This window comes from Tursiops truncatus, chromosome X (assembly GCF_011762595.2).
Source record: "Tursiops truncatus isolate mTurTru1 chromosome X, mTurTru1.mat.Y, whole genome shotgun sequence".
Lineage (NCBI taxonomy): Eukaryota > Metazoa > Chordata > Mammalia > Artiodactyla > Delphinidae > Tursiops > Tursiops truncatus.
Window position 1 is genome coordinate 71,658,690 of NC_047055.1, and position 20,862 is coordinate 71,679,551.

At 36.5% G+C, this 20,862-nt stretch overlaps 1 protein-coding gene and 1 non-coding gene across 2 annotated transcripts in view; one reads left to right on the forward strand and one right to left on the reverse strand.

Annotated features, from left to right (window-relative positions):
- Window positions 1-6,788: 6,788 nt before the first annotated feature.
- MTMR8 (myotubularin related protein 8) overlaps window positions 6,789-20,862 on the reverse strand; it is a gene marked incomplete at its 5' end in the record, with an annotated part of 59,243 nt that continues 45,169 nt past the window's right edge. Inside the window, 4 exons of the mRNA XM_073799577.1 lie at window positions 6,789-9,719; window positions 12,151-12,351; window positions 15,316-15,365; window positions 16,227-16,352. Of these exons, the coding sequence (XP_073655678.1) occupies window positions 9,587-9,719; window positions 12,151-12,351; window positions 15,316-15,365; window positions 16,227-16,352 (510 nt within the window). The remainder of the gene's footprint in view (window positions 9,720-12,150; window positions 12,352-15,315; window positions 15,366-16,226; window positions 16,353-20,862) is intronic.
- LOC117310452 (U6 spliceosomal RNA) lies at window positions 7,583-7,686 on the forward strand. Its single transcript, XR_004524602.1, has one exon. It is a non-coding gene; the product is annotated as a U6 spliceosomal RNA (small nuclear RNA).

Here is a 20,862-nt window from a genome sequence, read left to right on the forward strand (position 1 = left end):
ATAAATATTTCAGACATCACATGAAATTTCTAAACATCTTATATGTTCTTGTATAATGTTATGTCATACTTCTAGTTATTACTTTAAAATGTATGTGTCAGAAATAACTAAACTTCCTTGTCAATTGCATTATCATGAACTTTCATCAAATCTTTAACCATGGTCATTTTTAAGTCTTTTGTCATTTACAGACAGTTCTGGGTGTACTCTGATGCTTTTGCAAAAATGCTCCTATAAAAGGGTTTCATTTCAATGAATTCATGGAAAAGACTCTGACAATTACAGGTTTCTGGTAACTGACTATACTGCTAAACTGAATGAATAAGCATTTTCAGAATTCTAATGGAAAATGGATAAATTTATAAAAGTGCTAACAAAAGATCAAGATTAAAAAATATTAATTACATGTGACTGAGTGAAATGATGAGGATGCTTATAATTTTTGTGAGTTTCTGTTTGAATTAAAAATATCCCACAAGGACTCAGAGGCAAAAAATATACAAATCAATTTTCACTGCAAAGTAAAGGAGCTGTTACAGTGGAAGATTACTGGATTGAGTGTCAATATTATGACATAGTATGAGTGTGTTACGTGTTTGGTAATTGCAATCGTTGCTTTTGTTGTGGTCATCCATTTACAATGCTTGGTGTCAGTTTATTTATCTCTTGTAAAAATAAAATACAGTGTGTGTGTGTGAAAAAAATAAGAATGAAATGTTGCCATCTGCAATTTCATGGATGGACTTGGAGGATATTAGGCTATGTGAAATAAGTTATACAGAGAAAGACAAATACTTTATGCTATCACTTACATGAGGAATCTAAAAAATAAAACAGACTAGTGAACATAACCAAAAGAAACTGACTCACAGTTATAGAGAAGAAACTAGTGGTTACAGGTGTTGAGAGGGAAGATGGGTGTGGCAAATTAGGGGTAGGGAATAAAGAGATATCAACTACTATGTATAAAATGTGTAAGCTACAAGAATATATCATACAGCATATGGCCATTATTTTAAAATAACTATAAATGGAATATAACCTTAAACAATTGTATCACCATGTTTTATACCTGAAACATATAATATTGTGCATTAACTATACCTCAGTGAAAAAAATGTCATGGATTATGGTGATCTGATTGAAAATTCAAAATATCTCTCATGAAGAAACTCAATACGCTATAAGAAAACTAAGAAAGGCAGTTCAATGAGCTCAGGAATAAAATTAAGTAACAGAAGGAATAATTTACCAAACAGATTAAAACTCCAATAAAGAACCAAACAGTAATTCTAGAACTAAAGACCACAATAAACGAGATGAAGAATGCAACAGAAACCATTGGAAAACAGAGTTGACCATATGGAAGAGAAAATTATTGAGCTTGAAGATAGGAATCTAGAAATGACACAAGTAGAAGAGGAAAGACAAATGAGATATTAAACAATGAAGAAATTGCATGAGAGCTATCCACCTCTTTTAGGTAGGTCATCATTAGGGTAATGTGTATCCCAGAAGGATAAGAGAAGGAAAGGGAGTATAGAGTTCATTTGAAGAAGTAATAGCTGAGGACTTTCCCAACCTGGGTAAGGAACTAGATATATATGTCCATGAAGCCAAGAGAACACCTAATTATCTTGGTGAAAAAAGACCTTCTCCAAGAAATATTATATTAAAACTGTCAAAAGTTAATGACAAAGAAAAAAATTCTAAGGCACCCAAGGAAAAATAGACAGTAACCTACAAAGGAACCTACATTAGGCTATCAGCATATTTCTAAGCAGAAACTCTACAGGCCAGGAGGGAATGGGATGTGATTCTAAAATACTGAAATATTAAAAACTGTAACCCAAGAATACTCTCTCCAGTAAAGTTATCATTCACTTATGAAAGAGAAATGAAGGTTTTCCCCAGAGAACAAAAGCTGTGGAAGTTCATCAGCACTAGACTTGCCTTACAAGAAATGTTAAAAGGAGCTCTTCTACCAGAAAGAAAAAGGCAAAAGTACAGAAAATGTTGAATAAGGTGGTAAATAGACAGAATCAGAAAATTACAACTGTATATTAGAATAGATTGTTTAAAACTTAATTATAACATAAAAGTTAAATTGAAAAAGAAGCAAAAACTGACTATAGCTACTTCAACTTAGTAACAAACTCACAACTTAAAAAGGGATAATTTGAGACAACAGAAATATAAAAAGGGAAGAGGAAAAGGATGGAATCTGTATAGAAAAATGAAGATAAGATGTTATCAGAAGAAAAAAACTACTTTATTTAAGAGACACTTTGTGTAAACCTTATAGTAACCACAAAACACAAATCTAGAGCAGAGCACAAAACATGAAAGAAGTAACTGAGAAAAACATCATAGGAAACCACCAAACTAAAATAGCAGACAGAAGCACAAAGGAAAAGAAACAATAGAGATATATATCAACCATAAACAAAAGTGTATATGGCATTACTAAGTCCTTGATAGCAATAATCACCCTAAATGAAAATCGGTTGAATTTAGCAATCAAAAGACACAGAGTGGCTGGACAAATTAAAAAACAAGACCCTACTACATGCTGCTTCCAGGAGACTCACCTCAGCTCTAAAGACAAACATAGGCTCAAAATGAATGAAATGACAGCCAAAAAATAAAGCAGGTGTAGCCATACCATATCAGACAAACATACCATGCCAAAAAAAAATGTAACAAGAGACAAAGATGGACATTATAAAATGAAAAAGGTACAATTCATCATAAAGATATAAAAATTATTAATATATATGTATCATATTAAGGAGCACCAAAATATATAAAGGAATTATTAACAGAATTAAAGGGGTACATTGAAAGCAACATAATAATTATAGCAGACATTAACACCACACTTACATCAATGGACAGATCATCCAGGCAGAAAGTCTTCAAGGAAACAGCAGCCTTGAAGGAAACATTAGACCAGGTAGATCTGATAGATTTGTATTGAACATTCCTGAAAAATACAGCATAATACACATTCTTCTCAAGTGCACATGGAACATTCTCAATGATAGATCATATACTAGGACACAAAAAAAGTCTCAATAAATTTCAGAAGCCTGAAATCATATCAATCCTCTTTTCTGATCACAGTGGCATATATAATTAGAAATCAACTACAAAAAAATAAGCTGGAAAAAAAATCACAAATACGTAGAAACTGAAAAACATGCTACTAAACAACTCTTTGGTCAATGAAGAAATTAAAGGAAAAGTCAAAATATACCCGAAGACAATGAAAATATGACATACCAGCAGAAGGAAAGAAATAATAAAGATCAGAGTGGAAATAAGATAAATAGAGATTAAACAGACAATAGAAAAGGTAAATGAAACTAGGAGATGGTTCTTTGAAAAGATAAACAAAATTGATCAACATTTACCCTAACTTATAAAGAAGAAGAGAAGGCTCAGCTAACTAAAATCAGAAATAAAAGAAAAGAAATTACAATGGATACCACAGAAATACAAATGATTATAAGAGAATACTATGAACAACTATATGGCAATAAATTAGACAACCTAAAATATGGACCTTCCAAGACTGAATCATGAAGAAATGGAAAATCTGAATAGACCGATCACTAGTAAAGAGACTGAAGCAGTAATCAAAAACTCCCCCCAAGAAAAAAAATCGAGAACCAGATGCCTTCACAGGTAAATTCTACCAAACATTTAAAATTGATTTAATGCCTACCCTTCTCAAACTCTTCCAAAATATTGAAGAGGAGGGAATGCTTGCTAACTCATCTTATGAGCTCAATACTACCTGATACCAAAACCAGACAAGGGCAATGCAAAAAAAGAATTGTATACATCAGTATTTCTAATGAACATAGATGCAAAAATTGTCAACAAAATATTAACAATGCATATACAACAATACATTAAAAGGATACAAAATGATCAAGTGGGATTTATTCCAGGCATGCAAGGATGGTTCAACATTCACAAATCAGTCAATGTGATATACCACATCAACAAAATGAAGGGTAAAAATCATATGATCATCTCAATAGATGCAGAAAAATAATTTGACAAGAATCAACACTTGTTTATGATAAAAACTCAATAAAATGGGTATAAAATAAAGTACCTCAACATAATAAAAGCCATACATAACAAGCCCATAGCTAACAACATACTCAACAATGAAAACTGAAAGCTATACCTCTAAGATCAGGAAAAAGACAAGGATACCCACTCTTGGCAGTCTTATTCAAAATAAGAAGTCCTAGCCAGAGCAATTACAAAAGAAAAATAAATAAAAGGCATCAAATTGGAAAAGAAGAAGTAAAACTGTAACTATTTGTGGATGACATAATTTTATATACAGAAAAAACCCTAACAACTCCACCAAAAATCTATTAGAAATAGTAAATGAATAAAGTTGCAGCATACAAAATCCATATGCAAAATCTGTTGAGTTTCTACACACTAAAAACAAGCTAGCAGAAAGAGAAATTAAAAAGAAAATAATCCCACTTACAGTCACAACAAAAGAATACCTAGGAATAAATTTAACCAAGGAGGTGAATGACCAGTACACTAAAATCTGTAAGATACTGTTGAAATAAACTGAACAAGACACAAAGAGATGGAAAGATATTCCGTGGTTGTGGCTTAGAAGAATTAACATTGTTAAAATGTCCATATTACCTAAAGCAATCTACTGATTCAATACAATCCCTATCAAAACCCTGATGACATTTTTCACAGAAATAGAACAAATCATCTGAAAATTTATGTGGATCCTTAAAAAACCCTGAATAGCAAAATAAATCCTGAGGAAAAAGAACAAAGTGGAGGTATCATCCTCCCTGATTTCAAAGTATACCACTAAGCTGCAGTATCAAAACAGCATAGCATTGGCAGAAAAAAGACACATAGACCAATGAAACAGAAATGATAGCAAAGAAATAAACTCATGCATATATGGACAATTAATTTATGACAAAAGAATGTACAATGGAGAAAGGTATCTTTTCAATAAATGGTGTTAGGAAAACTGGACAATCCACATACAAAGAAAAATGAAACTAGACCACTATCTCATACCAGACACAAAAATCAAATCAAAATGGATTAAATCCTTGAATACAGACCTGAAACCATAAACCCCCTAGAAGAAAACATAAGCAGTACACTCTTTGACACTGGTCTTAGCAACATCTTTATGGATATTTTCCTCAGGCAAGAAAGACAAAAGCAAAAACAAACAAATGGGACTACATCAAACTAAAAACTTCTGTACAGTAAAGGAAACCATCAGCAAAATGAAAGGACAACCTACCAAATGGGAAAAGTTATTTGCAAATCATATATCTGATATGGGGTTAATATCCAAAATATATAAAGAACTCATACAACTCAACAACAAAATAAACAATATGATTAAAAAATGGGCAGAGGATCTGAAGAGACATTTTTCCAAAGAAGACATACAGATGGCCAACAGGCACATGAAAAGATGTTCAACATCACTAATTATTAGGGAAATGCAAATCAAAACCACAACATATCACCTCATGCCCATCAGAATGGCTAGTATCAAAAAGGCAAGAAACAACAGGTGTTGGAAAGGATGTGGAGAAAAGGGAGTCCTTGTGAACTGCTAATTGGAATGTAACTTGATGCAGCCACTATGGAAAGAAGTATGGAGATGCCTCAAAAAGTTAAGAACAGAAATATCATACTATCCAGCTAATCCACTTCTGGGTATTCATCTGAAGAATGCAAAAATAATAATTTGAAAAGACACATACAACCCCTATATTTGTTGCAGTTTTATTTACAATGGCACACAACCACTATATTTGTTGCAGCTTTATTTACAATAGCCTAGGTATGTATGGAAACAACCCAAGTGCTCACTGATGGATGAATTGATAAAGAAGATGTCACATATGTGTACACACACACACACACACAAAATACACAATGGAATACTACTCAGCCATAAAAAAGCCAAAATCTTGCCATTAGTGACAACATGGATGGATAATAAGGGTTTTACGTTAAGTGAAATAAGTCAGATGGAGAAAGACAAATACTGTATGATTTCACTTATATGTGGAATAAAAAGAAAAATGAACAAACAAAACGAAACAAGACAAACACATAGATACAGAGAACAGGGTAGTGGGAGAGGGGAGGCACGGATACAGGCCCATTGCAATAGGTTTCAATATAGCTCATCACAGCACTGGTCAGAACCCTAAATTGTTGATGAAACGTGTCAGGGGAAAAGGGCAGGGGCTGTCTCCTGAAAGAAGTAGGTAGAGGGGCTGGTCTGGGAAGTCAAGCTCTGCCTGCTGAGAGAGAGAGGAGCAGATGACCCCAACAAGAGGGTCAGGCTCAAGAAGAAACAACTAAGGCTAATCTGGCATCACCTACTAACAAATTAAACACACACATTCCCTTCAATCCACATATTCCCTTCCTTCGAATGTATTCCATAGACCTTTAAGGAATAAAGTGATTTAACTGACTGCTTCCTGGAACTTCCATGGGAAAAGGGATGTCCAGGGGGTCTCACCTGGGTGAAGATGACACCAAGGGAGATGAGAAAAGTTGTGCCTTGAACGCCCCAATTCACCATTTCTTACTCTTTTTTTTTTAACACCTTTATTGGAGTATAATTGCTTTACAATGGTGTGTTAGTTTCTGCTTTATAACAGTGAATCAGTTATACATATACACATGTTCCCATATCTCTTCCCTCCTGGGTCTCCCTCCCTCCCACCCTCCCTATTCCACCCCTCTAGGCGGTCACAAACTACCTAGCTGATCTCCCTGTGCTATGTGGCTGCTTCCCACTAGCTATCCACTTTACGCTTGGTAGTGTATATATGTCCATGCCACTCTGTCACCTCGTCACAGCCTACCCCTCCTCCTCGCCATATCCTCAAGTCCATGCTCTAGTAGATCTGTGTCTTTATTCCCGTCTTACCCCTAGGTTCTTCATGACCTTTTTTTTTTTCTCCTCAGCTTCCATATATATGTGTTAGCATATGGTGTTTGTTTTTCTCTTTCTGGCTTACTTCGCTCTGTATGACAGACTCTAGGTCCATCCACCTCACCTTAATTTTTAACTGTAACTTTCAATTCCATTTCTTTATACATTTTAGAACTGTCTTTAAATGCATTAAAGGGACATATCATCCAAGCTTTTAAGCAAATTATTTTTTGTTTATCTGAAATTCAAATTTAAAAATACTTTGGGATGGGTATAAACAAAAACACAATATACCAAAACTTATGGGATACAGAGAAAGAACTGCTAAGAAGGAAATTTATGGCTGTAAATGCATTCACTAAAAAAGAAGAAAGATCTCAAGTAAATCACTTTATACCTTATGAAACGAAAAAAGAAGAGCAAATTAAAACCAAAGTCAGCATAAGGAAAGAAATAATAAGGATTAGAACAGAGACAAAAGAAATAAAGATTATAAAAAAATAGAGAAAATCAACAAAACTAAAATTGGTTCTTTGAAACGATCAATAAATTCAACAAAACTTTAAGCTAAACTGATTAAAAACAATGAGAGTGCTCACTTTAGCAGCACGTATAATATAATTGGAATGATACAGGGATTAGCATGGCACGTGTGAAAGACTAACATGCAAATTTGTGAATTATTCCGTATTTTTGCTATGAGTGCAGAGCTTTAATATTCTCACCATAACAACAGCAACAGCAAAATGGTAATTGTATGAGGTAGAGGATGTGCTAACTTATCTTATTGTGGTAAGCATTTCACAATATTTACAAGTATCGATCACCACATTGTACACCTTAAACTTACACCATGTTATATGTCAATTATATCTCAATAAAGTGGGAAAAATGCCCCCCAAATCCCTAAATGTCATAGAAATGTATAATTTAATATGTATTATCCAGTTTACGTACAGGATGCTTTGGATATTAAAGTATTTCGGCCTCAAAAAATAAAAGAAAAAAGAGAAAAGTCTCAAATTACTAAAATCATAAATTAAATTAGGGATGTTACTACTGAACTTACAGAAATAAAGAAAAATATGAGAGAATATCCTGAACAATTGCATGCCAACAAATTAGACAGATGAAATGGACGAATTTCTAGAAACATAAAAACTACCAAAAATGACTCAAGAAGGAATAAAACATTTGAACAGGTCTATAACAAGTAAAGACACTGATTCAGTAATCAAAAACTTCCCAACAAAGAAAAATCCAGGACCAGATGGCTTCACTGGTGAATTCTACTAAACATTTAAAGAATTAACAACAATCCTTCTCAAAGTATTCCAAATATTGAAGAGAATGGAACACTCCCAGCTCATTCTATGTGGTCACCATTACCCTGATACCAAAGCCAGACCAGGACATCACAAAAAATGTAGATTAATATGCTTTATGAATATAGATGCAAAAATCCTCAACAATATAGTAGCCAACTGAATGCAGCAGCATATTAAGAGGATTATACACCATGGCCAAGTGGGATTTACCCTAGGAAAGCACGGATGGTTCAACATCTGAAAATCAATCAAATTTATACACCATATTAATAAAATTAAGGAGAGGGAGCTCCCTGGTGGCCTAGTGGTTAAGATTCTGGGCTTTCACTACTGTGGCCTGGATTCAATCCCTGGTCAGGGAACTGAGATCCTGTAAGCTGTGCGGCATGGCCAAACAAAAAAGAAACAAAAAAGTAAATAAAATTAAGGAGAAAATAACACATAGTCATCTCATCTGCATCTCAACATGATTCAGGAAAACATCTGATATAATCTAACATCCTTTCATCACAAAAGCACTCAACAAACTAGGAACAGAAGGAATGTCCTAAACGTGATAAAGGTCATTTGTAAAACAAAACAAAACAAAAATATAACATACTCAAAGGAGAAAGACCAAAAGGTTTTCCCCTAAGATCAGGAACAGTACAAGGATGTCTGCTTTCACTACTTCTATTCAACACTGTAAGTTCTAAACAGGGCATTAGGCAAGAACATAAAAGGCATCCAAATTGGAAAGGAATAAGTAAAACAATCTCTATTCAGAAATGACATGATCTTACATATATAAAATCCTAATGAATATACAAAATAAACCGCTAGACTTAATAAATGCATTCAGTTCTGTCTTGTACTCATTGAGTTGTGGTCAGTGAACACGGCACCCTATACTTTACACTTTTTGGGGAAAGTAGAGCAAACAATACCAGCACATTCTCTTTCTCTGTTTTTCCTTCTCTTTGTTAGGGAAAAGGATGGGAAAGAAGAGGAATATACAAGGAAAGACTCAAAGGAATGAAACAACCTACATCTTTACTGGTTGTATTACTACAAATCAACTATTGTTTCTTGTTTATTTCCCTCAGCAAGTAACAACAACCAAAGGGAGTGTGGTCTTGTTTTCAGAGGCAGCAAGGAATGGGTGATCTGGGGAGAGAGTGTCCTACTCCATGGCCAGGCTTATGGAGATGATGTCAGCTATAAAAGGAGAGGCAAAGCAGCTGAGGCCCTGGGCTTGCTGTAAGAAAGGATGGGACAGCTTAGGAACTTACTGAATGTTGTAGGGCACAGTACTAGGATTGAGTACCCCATACACAGTGAAGACTATATAGAGAGGGTTCCTGAAGTCTGGTTTCCTCTGAACCAAGAAAGGCCACACGGAATGGGTTTTCTCATAGATTCTGTCAGAAATAAAAAGCAAGCCAAAAAATTAAAAGCAGCAAGCAAGTAAAATCAACAGTCCTGTTGAACTTGATAATCATCCAAATTTTATTAACAATTAACCTAATTCAAGACAGAGGGATAGGATATGATAGAAGGAAAGTGAAAATAAGTGGTAATGAACACTGATAGAGTAACAAATTATCTGGGCTTCAACTTACCCATTTTTAAATGAATTAGAGGTTAGAAAGAGTTCCACATTGAAGAGCAACAGATGCTGAGTATAGTCTCTGCCATGGAGTAGCTATGTAATCTGAGGAATGTCTCTAGCTCTTTCTGGGACTATTTCCTCATTTGTAAAATATGACCTTTAAGGTCTCTTCCAAATCTCAGATTCTATGAACTAATGACCTTCCCAGTTATAAAAAATCTAGAATTGCTTTAAAAAATCTGGTAAGTTAACAGAAAGACCAGAGGGTGAATTTCTGGCTTTTCTATATTTTATTTTATTTCAAGCTAGCTTCTCCTCCTCTCAGAAGGTGTAAGACAGTGAAAGACAATTAGCAATTTATATTAGCAAATATATGTGAGTTATCTAGGTGAGCAGCACAGACTGTGATATTTATATTGCAAGACTGATTCTTCTTATACCTTAGTTGAGTCCTTCAGGAGCCACTTAGTTAACACTGCAAAAAACATGGGATCCATTGTCCCAATGAGAGCTGCTGTGTAACCATGCATGGATAGTTCATTTACTCACACAGTGTCAAAGAAAGTTCAAGGAGGACAACAAAGAGAAGTGGTATGGGTTGTAGGACCTAAACATTGTAGTCTTGTAACTTTTAGAATCCTCAGACCATTTCAATGAGGTCAAAGGACTTGTATATCCATCTTTCTCATTTGTTTTTGGTTGAAAAAAAATCTTGCAGAGGTAAGGTAACTAGTATTTGTTGAGTATGTACTATGTGTGAAACACTGTTCCAGACTCTACCTATAATACTTCATTAAATTTTCATAATAAAACCCTGTGAAATATTTTATCCCCAAAATAATAATGAGAAAATGAGACAAAAAATAATTTGAAAAAAGTTACATAGCTAGTAGGTGACAGAGCCAAAATCTGAACCCCAGTCTCTCTGATTCTAGAGTCCATGCCTTTTCTTTTATGGATGAATGATATTTCTGTTTATTTTATGCAATCACTATTTTAACATGTTAAAGTTTTCAACTTTTGTACTTTTACATGGAGATTCAGATTTGTGTGGGGAATGGGTCTAGGATATATTAGCCTCACTTTAAGAGGGTGGAAAAAAGAATATGGAAAAGATCTTAGATTTTAATGCTAGAAAAGCAGGTCAGAGACAGAATGAATGTGTCTGAAAGCGTCTGCGAAGAGGGTAAGAAAGGTCTAGTTGCAAAATGAAATAGAAATGTGCGTAGAAGCTACCAAGTAAGCACAAATGTTAAAGCAGCAAGATCCATCTCTGTGTTGACAAGAAAACAGAATTAGAGATGTCATTCAATTCATCCAGGATACATCATAGAGGAGTCTGAGAACTTGAGCTAACTGCCACTCAACCAACAGCTATGAAACAAGAGTGGGCTGTGCGACAGTTACTTCCCTCTCTATTTCATTTTCTCTGACTCTAAAACAAGGAGAATACTATTCACAGAAACTCTATCTTGTCAACTTCAAAAATTATTTACGTTTTATATATTGTGAGGATGTTAGAGTTTTAAGTCTGGTGCAAATCTAACTGCCTATAGGAGCTGGGAAGATAACATTAGAAGTGCGCTGAGAATAAACTATAGAGAGTGGTGAGAACTGTGACAAACGAGAGTGTGTGCTTCATTCAAGTGGAGCAGCTGTTATTCAGATTTAGCTGATTACTGCCATTAGAAAATGCAGGTCCAGTACTGCCAGAGCTCCTGATTTTGCAGAATATCTTGGCACAACAGCTTTTTGATTTAGGAAAAAATCCTAAAATAACTGGATTTTTATGTGAAATATCGTGATATTTAAATGTTGACAACTTATTCACAGTTTAAAGAATACTCCACAGACTAAACAAAATATACCTGTTAAGCTAGATTTGGCCTATGAACTGCCATTTAGTGATCTCTGACACAAATGATAAAGGACTGTAGCTATTGACTACTCATACCTGCACAGTAGTTCATTCCTTACAAAGTCCTTGCACATCCATTGTTTTACTGGTTCCTCAGGATTGCTCTGAAAAGTAGGTATTATCCCTATTTCACAGATAAAGAATCTGAGGTTTTGAGGAATCTCCATGCAAACACTGAGTGATTTATGCTTCAAAAGTTATTTTTATAGTTGTCATCTCCTCCCCTTTCGTGAACTGCTGTCCCAAATTCAAGGTGATGGGTAAATTTCTTTTACACTGATCCCCTCTCCCTATTCAGTGTTTTTTCACAAACTGAATTCACCTCAGATCTTCTCGATCCTTCTGGCAGTTTCCAAGGAAGTTCCGAAACTGGCAGGAGAAAACATGGTCATGAATTTCCAGCAAGAAATTTTCATTAAACTCAAAGGCACAAGGAAATTGTTCCATTAACTGCCAGATACAGTCTAGGAACTGTGTGAAGATAGGGGATACTTCTTTAGCGTCCCCATCCAGGTGGCCACACCTGAGAGATGCAAATAAAGGTAAAGAAAGACAATGATTAACATCAGGGATTACACTGTTTGGAATAGGCTATAGCAAGTTCACCTTTTGTCTCTGTTGGCATTGGTAAGGAAATGCTTAATGCCAAAATGTCACCCAGAATCTCAAAGTTCATTAATCCCAATGGACCTCTTAGCCACCAGCATCCTTCACTGTTATCAAGATTGTAAGCCCTTGGTAATCTATTCTATTTCCTTTTACATCCTCTACAATAGAACTTTCTGCAATGATCAAAATGTTCCATATTTGTGCTGTCCAATATGGTAGTCACTAACTATTAAGCCCTTGAAATGCAGCTAGTGTGACTAAGGAACTGAATTTTCAATTGTATTTAATTTTAATTAATTTAAACAGCTACCTTTAGCTTCATGTGAGCAAGGACCATATCTATCTTGTTTACTGGACAGTGCCTGGTATGAAAAGGGTATTTAATAAGTTTATTAAATGAATGAAAAAACCTCATCCCAGAATTGTTTAATGTTTCCTCTCTCATGATGTCCTCTTTCCCAACTCTACCATCCATTAGAAACACTATTCCACTAGAAATAAACATGGCATCCTTAGCTTTTACATTGAATGTTCTACCTTTTGATTTAATTGAAATCCATCTCACCAAGGACACTACTTCTTCTTGGGGCCCAAATCAAATGGAGAATGCTCATCATTCCACTCTCCATGTATAATAATCCTAAAGCACAGCAGAAGTGGGATCGGCTTTCTCCTTTCTACTACTCCTTTCACTCTCTTAAAAACACTTCCACTATGGGTCATGCTGTTGTTCACTTTCCTCAATGTTGTGTTCCACAATCTTTGGGTCACTTCTCCACATTTTCTGAAGAATCTGACTCCAGTCATAAGTACTTATCTTTGGAGTCGATGTAGATGACATACACTTGGCTTAGCAGGTTCCTTAACTAACTCGAATCTAATTATCTTCACCGATCTTTACCTCTACTTCACATCAGCCTCTCGTATCCATGGCTGTTTCTTGATGTTAGCTAAAGGTCCTTCCTCCACTTTGAAACCTTAATCTCAATATCCTACTCTGATCACCGTATATTATATTTCCAAAGGCTGCTCATCTTATCTCCTCCAGCCCAATCTCTGGACCTATCACCTTTCCAGATTCCTACTAGCTTCCCTTTCTTCCTTACCCAGACTATATTCTGCCCCATCAACTATTCTGTCCCCATTTTCTTCAATTTTCTGGTCATTTTTTTGTCATTATTCTCCTTCAATATCCAACCATTGATGAGCCGAAGAAGCTATGTTCTCTACTCCCAAATCTTGACTGATAAATGCTGCTTGAGAAAATTATAAAACCATGCAAATTGATACCATAAGTCTCCATACTCAGCTGGAACTTAATTGCTCCCAAATAACCTTTATGTATATCCTTAACACAGTTTTCCCATTAAACCTTACAGCTCTTGCAAATTTTAACCTATCTTCTTAAACCCTAACCCATTTCACATTGATGTATACAGTGTTAATGAAAAAGATCAAGGCTATCAAGTAAAAATATCTAACTTCTGCCTTGGACACTCAAAAACTTAGTTCCTTCTCCTCCTGTCCTTCCATGGAGTTTCCATGTAGAGAAAAGGGAACCATCCTACACTGCTGGTGGGTATGTAAATTGGTGCAGCCACTGTGGAAAACATTATGGAGATTTCTCAAAAACTAAAAATAGAATCAGCCTCATCTTCTTAATGTTCTAAAATGCCATCAGTTCTAGAAAGCTTTCTTTGCCCAGAATAGGTAAGGTTCTGGGCAAAGAACCTTATGTTTATGTTTACCTTTATATGTTTACCTTTGACTTAGCACTTATCATACTATACTATCATCATTGATTTTATTTTCTATAAAAGAAGGGACAGAGACCATATCTGATCTAATACAGTCTCCTTAAAACCTGGCATATTGCCTGGCCCAATGTTTGTTGACAAAGGAAGAATGAATGGATGGATCCAAATAGCTAGAGAGCGACAATCAAATGAAATTAAATGGATATACACCAATGCAGGAGAATAAGACCTGAATAATAACCTCCTTGAGGGTAAAACTCACATTGCATATGCCTTTGGCACCAGCTCAGTGTCTGATATAGTATACAGCATATTGTTAGGTGTTCAGTAAACATTTGTTATTGTTCTCATAACACACATAAAGTCTCAGTGAGGCTGTTTGGCTTATAGCAGCATTAGGTCACTAAATAAATGTAAGTCCTTGCATCCACCTCTTACCAAAGAACAGAAATGCGCACATGCCTTTTCTTCTTATACAAGGTTAAAAGGTACATTGTGGGCTTCCCTGGTGGCGCAGTGGTTGAGAGTCCGCCTGCTGATGCAGGGGACATGGGTTTGTGCCCTGGTCCGGGAAGATCCCACATGCCGCAGAGTGGCTAGGCCTGTGAGCCATGGCCACTGAGCCTGCACATCTGGACCCTGCGTTCCGCAACGGGAGAGGCCACAACAGTGAGAGGCCCGCGTACTACAAAAAAAAAAAAAAGGTACATTGCCTTAGATATTATTCCCTCTGCCTGAATGCCCACTGTTCTCTCTAGCAAACACCTATCCATTCCCTAAAATTCACTTTTAAATACTGCTTATTCCTGGAAGGCTATCCTGTCTTCTTCAGAAACAGTTAAGCACTTTTTCCTCTGTGGCCCATGATGTCTGTTCTTCCCTGAAATATTTAACAATTTGATATAATCATTTGCTCACTTTGAAGGCAGATATGATATTCTAGTCACCCTTGTAGCCCTAGTCCCTTAGCATAGTGTCTGGAATATGTGTTTCTTGATGAAAAGAGATTTATGCCATGTTCAACCTACTCTTCCTTCTTTCACAAGAACATATTTGGGTTTTTGATAAATCTCACTCTAATAAATTCTCCTTAGCCTCTACCTTTAAAGTAATATTTTTACCTTTGGGAGAACTTGTGGCCCATGGATATCCATTCCTTCTCTATCAGGATCTTCATTTTTATACAAAAAGAAAATTTTGCATTAGAAAAATCATAAAATTAATTAACCATACCTATAAAATATCAAAACACTTTGCTGAAGTAGACTTTGTACAAATTTGCATTGAACTGATCATAAAGTAAATTTCCCAAATGATAAATAAGTTACTTGGATTTCATTTAAAAGCCTATACAGGCTGCCTTCAAATTTCAAAGCTCTCAGGAGAAATTATTCTGGATTTGTATCCATTGTCACATTTCTTTTGGCTTTTACATAATGTGTGACAAGCCATTTGAGCCATCACTAAGTGCAATCTTGATAAACATATTACATTCAACCTATGAAAAAACAGGGATCCAAAGGCAGTACTTGAGTTTATACCAAGAACAAATCTTGATATAAACACATTTTCAAGCATTAAAAAAAATAAAGCATTTCCAAAAGAAAAATGAGGATAAACCCTTACTGTGAGTTCTGTTTCATAGAAAGACAAACTAAGAAACCTTGGATTCAGCACCAGAAAAAAATCATGAGTCTGACATCCAGACAGCTGATGCTGAAGATGATGAGCCCATCAGTCTGCTTATTTAACAGTCATCCATTAAATTTTGCAAACTTTTGGAGTCTTTCCTACCCCTTACATCAGCCTATTACATCCAACTTATCTTCTGATGGATAAGAAACTATGTTGAGTGTGAAATGTAAAGTATATAGACTGTAAATGCCTGGTTTAGTAGAAAGAAGTAAAATTGAAAAACAGAGCTGTTTTCGTAGACCTCTTTCTTGTAGAAAACAAGTTGGCTTAGAGTTATTTTTGATATATTCACAATCTCCCACTTGTGCAAAGTAAAATCCAATCACTGTTCTCTTACCATGAGTCCCTTGAATGTCCTACAAAATAGATCTAGGAAGATGCTGGCCACAGAGCAGACCTGTGCTGTGTGGTCCCCCCCATCAAAACAATGGACTAAGACATTGGTCTTTTCTACCTTCACTGCCTGTGAAGACAAGAGGCAAAAAGTAGCATAGACAATTTTTCATAGCATGCCGGGTTAATAAATAGGGTTACCACCCCTACAGCAGAGAACTTGGTCTTACTGGGCTACATGAATTTCTTCTCAAAATATTAACACCCTGTATGGGAATGACAAAGAAAATAAAGGGGAGCCGTGAAGGAGAGCGCAGCCACAGGGGTGCGGAGGGCAAAGTGGTGAGATTCCCGCACAGAGGATCAGGGCCGACTGGCACTCACCAGTCCGAGAGGCTAGTCTGCTCACCCACCGGGGTGGGCGGGGCTGGGAGTTGAGCTCCGGTTTCAGTCAGAGCTCCTGGAGAGGTCTGGGGTTGGTGGCCTTGAACACAGCCTGCAGGGGGTTAGTGCGCCACAGCAAGCTGGGAGGGAGTCCGGGAAAAAGTCTGGACCTGCCAAAGAGGCAAGAGACTTTTTCTTCACTCTTTGTTTCCTGGTGCACGAGGAGAGGGGATTAAGACGATTGCTTAAAGGACCTCCAGAGATGGGCATGAGCCGCGGCTAAAAGCGAGGACAACAGAGACGGGCATGAGACGCTAAGGCAGCTGCTGCTGCCACCAAGAAGCCTGTGTGCAAGCACAGGTCACTATTCACACCACCCTTCCGGGGACCCTGTGCAGCCCACCACTGTCAGGGTCTCCGGATCCAGGGACAACTACACCGGGAGAATGCACGGCGTGCCACAAGCTGGTGAAACGTCATGCCAGCCTCTGCCACCGCAGGCCTGCCCCACACTCTGTGCCCCTCCCTCCTCCCGGCCTGAGTGAGCCAGAGCCCCTGAATCAGCGGCTCCTTTAACCTCGTCCTGTCTGAGCGAAGAACAGACGCCTTCCGGCGACCTACACGCGGGGCCAAATCCAAAGCTGAGCCCCTGGGAGCTGTGAGAATAAAGAAGAGAAAGGGAAATCTCTCCCAGCAGCCTCAGAAGCAGTGGATTAAAGCTCCACAGTCAACTTGATGTACCCTGCATCACTGGAACATATGAATAGACAATGAATCATCCCAAATTAAGGAGGTAGACTTTGAGAGCAAGATTTATGATTTTTCCCCCTTATCCTCTTTTTGTGAGTGTGTATGTGTATGCTTCTGTGTGAGATGTTGTCTGTATAGCTTTGCTTCCACCATTTGTTCTAGGGTTCTATCCATCCGTTGTTTTTTTTTTAATTTCATTTTCTTTTCTTTTTATTTCTCTTAATAATTATATTTTTTATTTTAATAACTTTATTATATTTTATCTTTATTTATTTTACTTTATCTTCTTTCTTTCATTTTTCCTTCCTTCCTTCCTTACTCCCTCCCTTCTTTCTTTCTTTCTTTCTTTCTTTCTTTCTTTCTACTTCTACTAATTCTTTCTTTCTACATTTTCTCCCTTTTATTCTGAGCTGTGTGGATGAAAGGCTCTTGGTGCTGCAGCCAGGAGTCAGTGCTGTGCCTCTGAGGTGGGAGAGCCAACTTCAGGACCCTGGTCCACAAGAGACATCCCAGCTCCACATAATATCAAATGGCAAAAACACCAGCACCCAGCTTCACTCAACAACCAGAAAGCTACAGTGCTGGACATCCTATGCCAAACAACTAGGAAGACAGGAACACAAACCCACCCATTAGCAGAGAGGCTGCCGAAAATCATAATAAGTCCACAGTCACCCCAAAACAAACCACCAGATGTCGACCAGCCCACCAGAAAGACAAGATCCAAACTCATCCACCAGAACATAGGCACTAGTCCCTTCCACCAGGAAGCCTAAACAACCCACTGAACCAAACTTAGCCACTGGGGACAGACACCAACAACAACGGACACTACAAACATGCAGCCTGCAAAAAGGAGACACCAAACCAGCTTTATAACAACTGGTAAAGGAACTTTTCTAGGCAAGAAACACAAGAGATGGAAAAGACCTAAAATAACGAACCCAAAACAATTTAAAAAATGGGAATAGGAACATACATATCGATAATTACCTTAAATGTAAATGGACTAAATGCTCTCACCAAAAGACACAGATTGTCTGAATGGATACAAAAAGAAGGCCCATATATTTGCTGTCCACTTCAGACCTAGAAACACATACAGACTGAAAGTAAGGGGATGGAAAAAGACATTCCATGCAAATGGAAGCCAAAAGAAAGCTGGAGTAGCAATTCTCATATCAGACAAAATAGACTTTAAAATAAAGACTATTAGAAGAGACAAAGAAGGACACTACATAATGATCAAGGGATCGATCAAAGCAAAAGATATAACAATTGTAAATATTTATGCACCCAACATAGGAGCACCTCGATACATAAGGCAAATACTAACAGCCATAAGCAGGGAATTCGACAGTAACACACTCAGAGTGGAGGACTTTAACACCCCACTTTCACCAATGGACAGATCATCCAAAATGAAAATGAATAAGGAAACACAAGCTTTAAATGATAGACTAAACAAGATGGACTTAATTGATATTTGTAGGACACTCCATCCAAAAACAACAGAAAACACATTTTTCTCAAGTGCTCATGGAACATTCTCCAGGATAGATCATATCTTGGGTCACAAATCAAGCCTTGGTAAATTTAAGAAAACTGAAATTGTATCAAGTATCTTTTCTGACCACAATGCTATGAGAGTAGATATCAATAACAGGAAAAGATCTGTAAAAAATACAAACACATGGAGGCTAAACAATACACTACTTAATAATGAAGTGATCACTGAAGAAATCAAAGAGGAAATTAAAAAGAAACTTAGAAACACATGACAATGGAGACACGACGACCCAAAACCTATGGGATGCAGGAAAAGCAGTTCTAAGAGGGAAGTTTATGGTAATACAATCCTACCTTAAGAAAGAGGAAACATCTCGAATAAACAACCAAATCTTGCAGCTAAAGCAATTAGAGAAAGAGGAACAAAAAAAACCCATAAGATAGCAGAAGGAAAGAAATCATAAAAATAAGATCAGAAATAAATGAAAAAGAAATGAAGGAAACGATACCAAAGATCAATAAAACTAAAAGCTGGTTCTTTGAGAAGATAAACAAAATAGAAAAATCATTAGCCAGACTCATCAAGAAAAAAAGGGAGAAGACTCAAATCATTAAAATTAGAAATGAAAAAGGAGAAGTAACAACTGACATTGCAGAAATACAAAAGATCATGAGAGATTACTACAAGCAACTCTATGCCAATAAAATGGACAACCTGGAAGAAATGGACAATTTCTTAGAAATGCACAACCTGCCAAGACTGAATCAGGAAGAAATAGAAAATACGAACAGAGCAATCACAAGCACTGAAATTGAAATTGTGATTAAAAATCTTCCAACAAACAAAAGCCCACAACCTGACGGCTTCACAGGAAAATTCTATCAAATATTTAGAGAAGAGCTAACACCTAATCCTTCTCTAACTTTCCAAAATATAGCAGAAGGAGGAGCACTCCCAAACTCATTCTATGAGGCCACCATAACCCTGATACCAAAACCAGACAAGGATGTCACAAAGAAAGAAACCTACAGGCCAGTAACACTGATGAACATACATGCAAAAATCCTCAACAAAATACTAGCAAACAGGATCCAACAGCACATTAAAAGGATCATACACCATAATCAGGTCGGGTTGATTCCAGGAATACAAGGATTCTTCAATATACGCAAATCTATCAATGTGATAAACCATATTAACAAATTGAAGGAGAAAAACCATATGATCATCTCAATAGATGCAGAGAAAGGTTTTGACAAAATTCAACACCCATTTATGATAAAAACCCTGCAGAAAGTAGGCATAGAGGGAACTTTCCTCAACATAATAAAGACCATATATGACAACCCCACAGCCAACATCATCCTCAATGGTGAAAAACTGAAAGCATTTCCACTAAGATCATGAACAAGACAAGGTTGCCCATTCTCACCACTCTTATTCAACATAGTTTTGGAAATTTTAGCCACAGCAATCAGAGAAGAAAAGGAAATAAAAGGAATCCAAATTGGAAAAGAAGAAGTAAAGCTGTCACTGTTTGCAGGTGACATGAAACTATACATAGAGAATCCTAAAGATGCTACCAGAAAAATACTAGAGCTAATCAATGAATCTGGTAATGTTGCAGGATACAAAATTAATACACAGAAATCTCTGGCATTCCTATACACTCATGATGAAAAATCTTAAAGTGAAATCAAGAAAACACTCCCATTTACCATTGCAACAAAAAGAATAAAATATCTAGGAATAAACCTACCTAAGGAGACAAAAGACCTGTATGCAGAAAATTATAAGACACTGATGAAAGAAATTAAAGATGATACAAATAGATGGAGAGATATACCATGTTTTTGGGTTGGAAGAATCAACATTGTGAAAATGACTCTACTACCCATAGCAATCTATAGATTCAATGCAATCGCTATCAAACTACCACTGGCATTTTTCACAGCACTAGAACAAAAAATTTCACAATTTGTATGGAAACACAAAA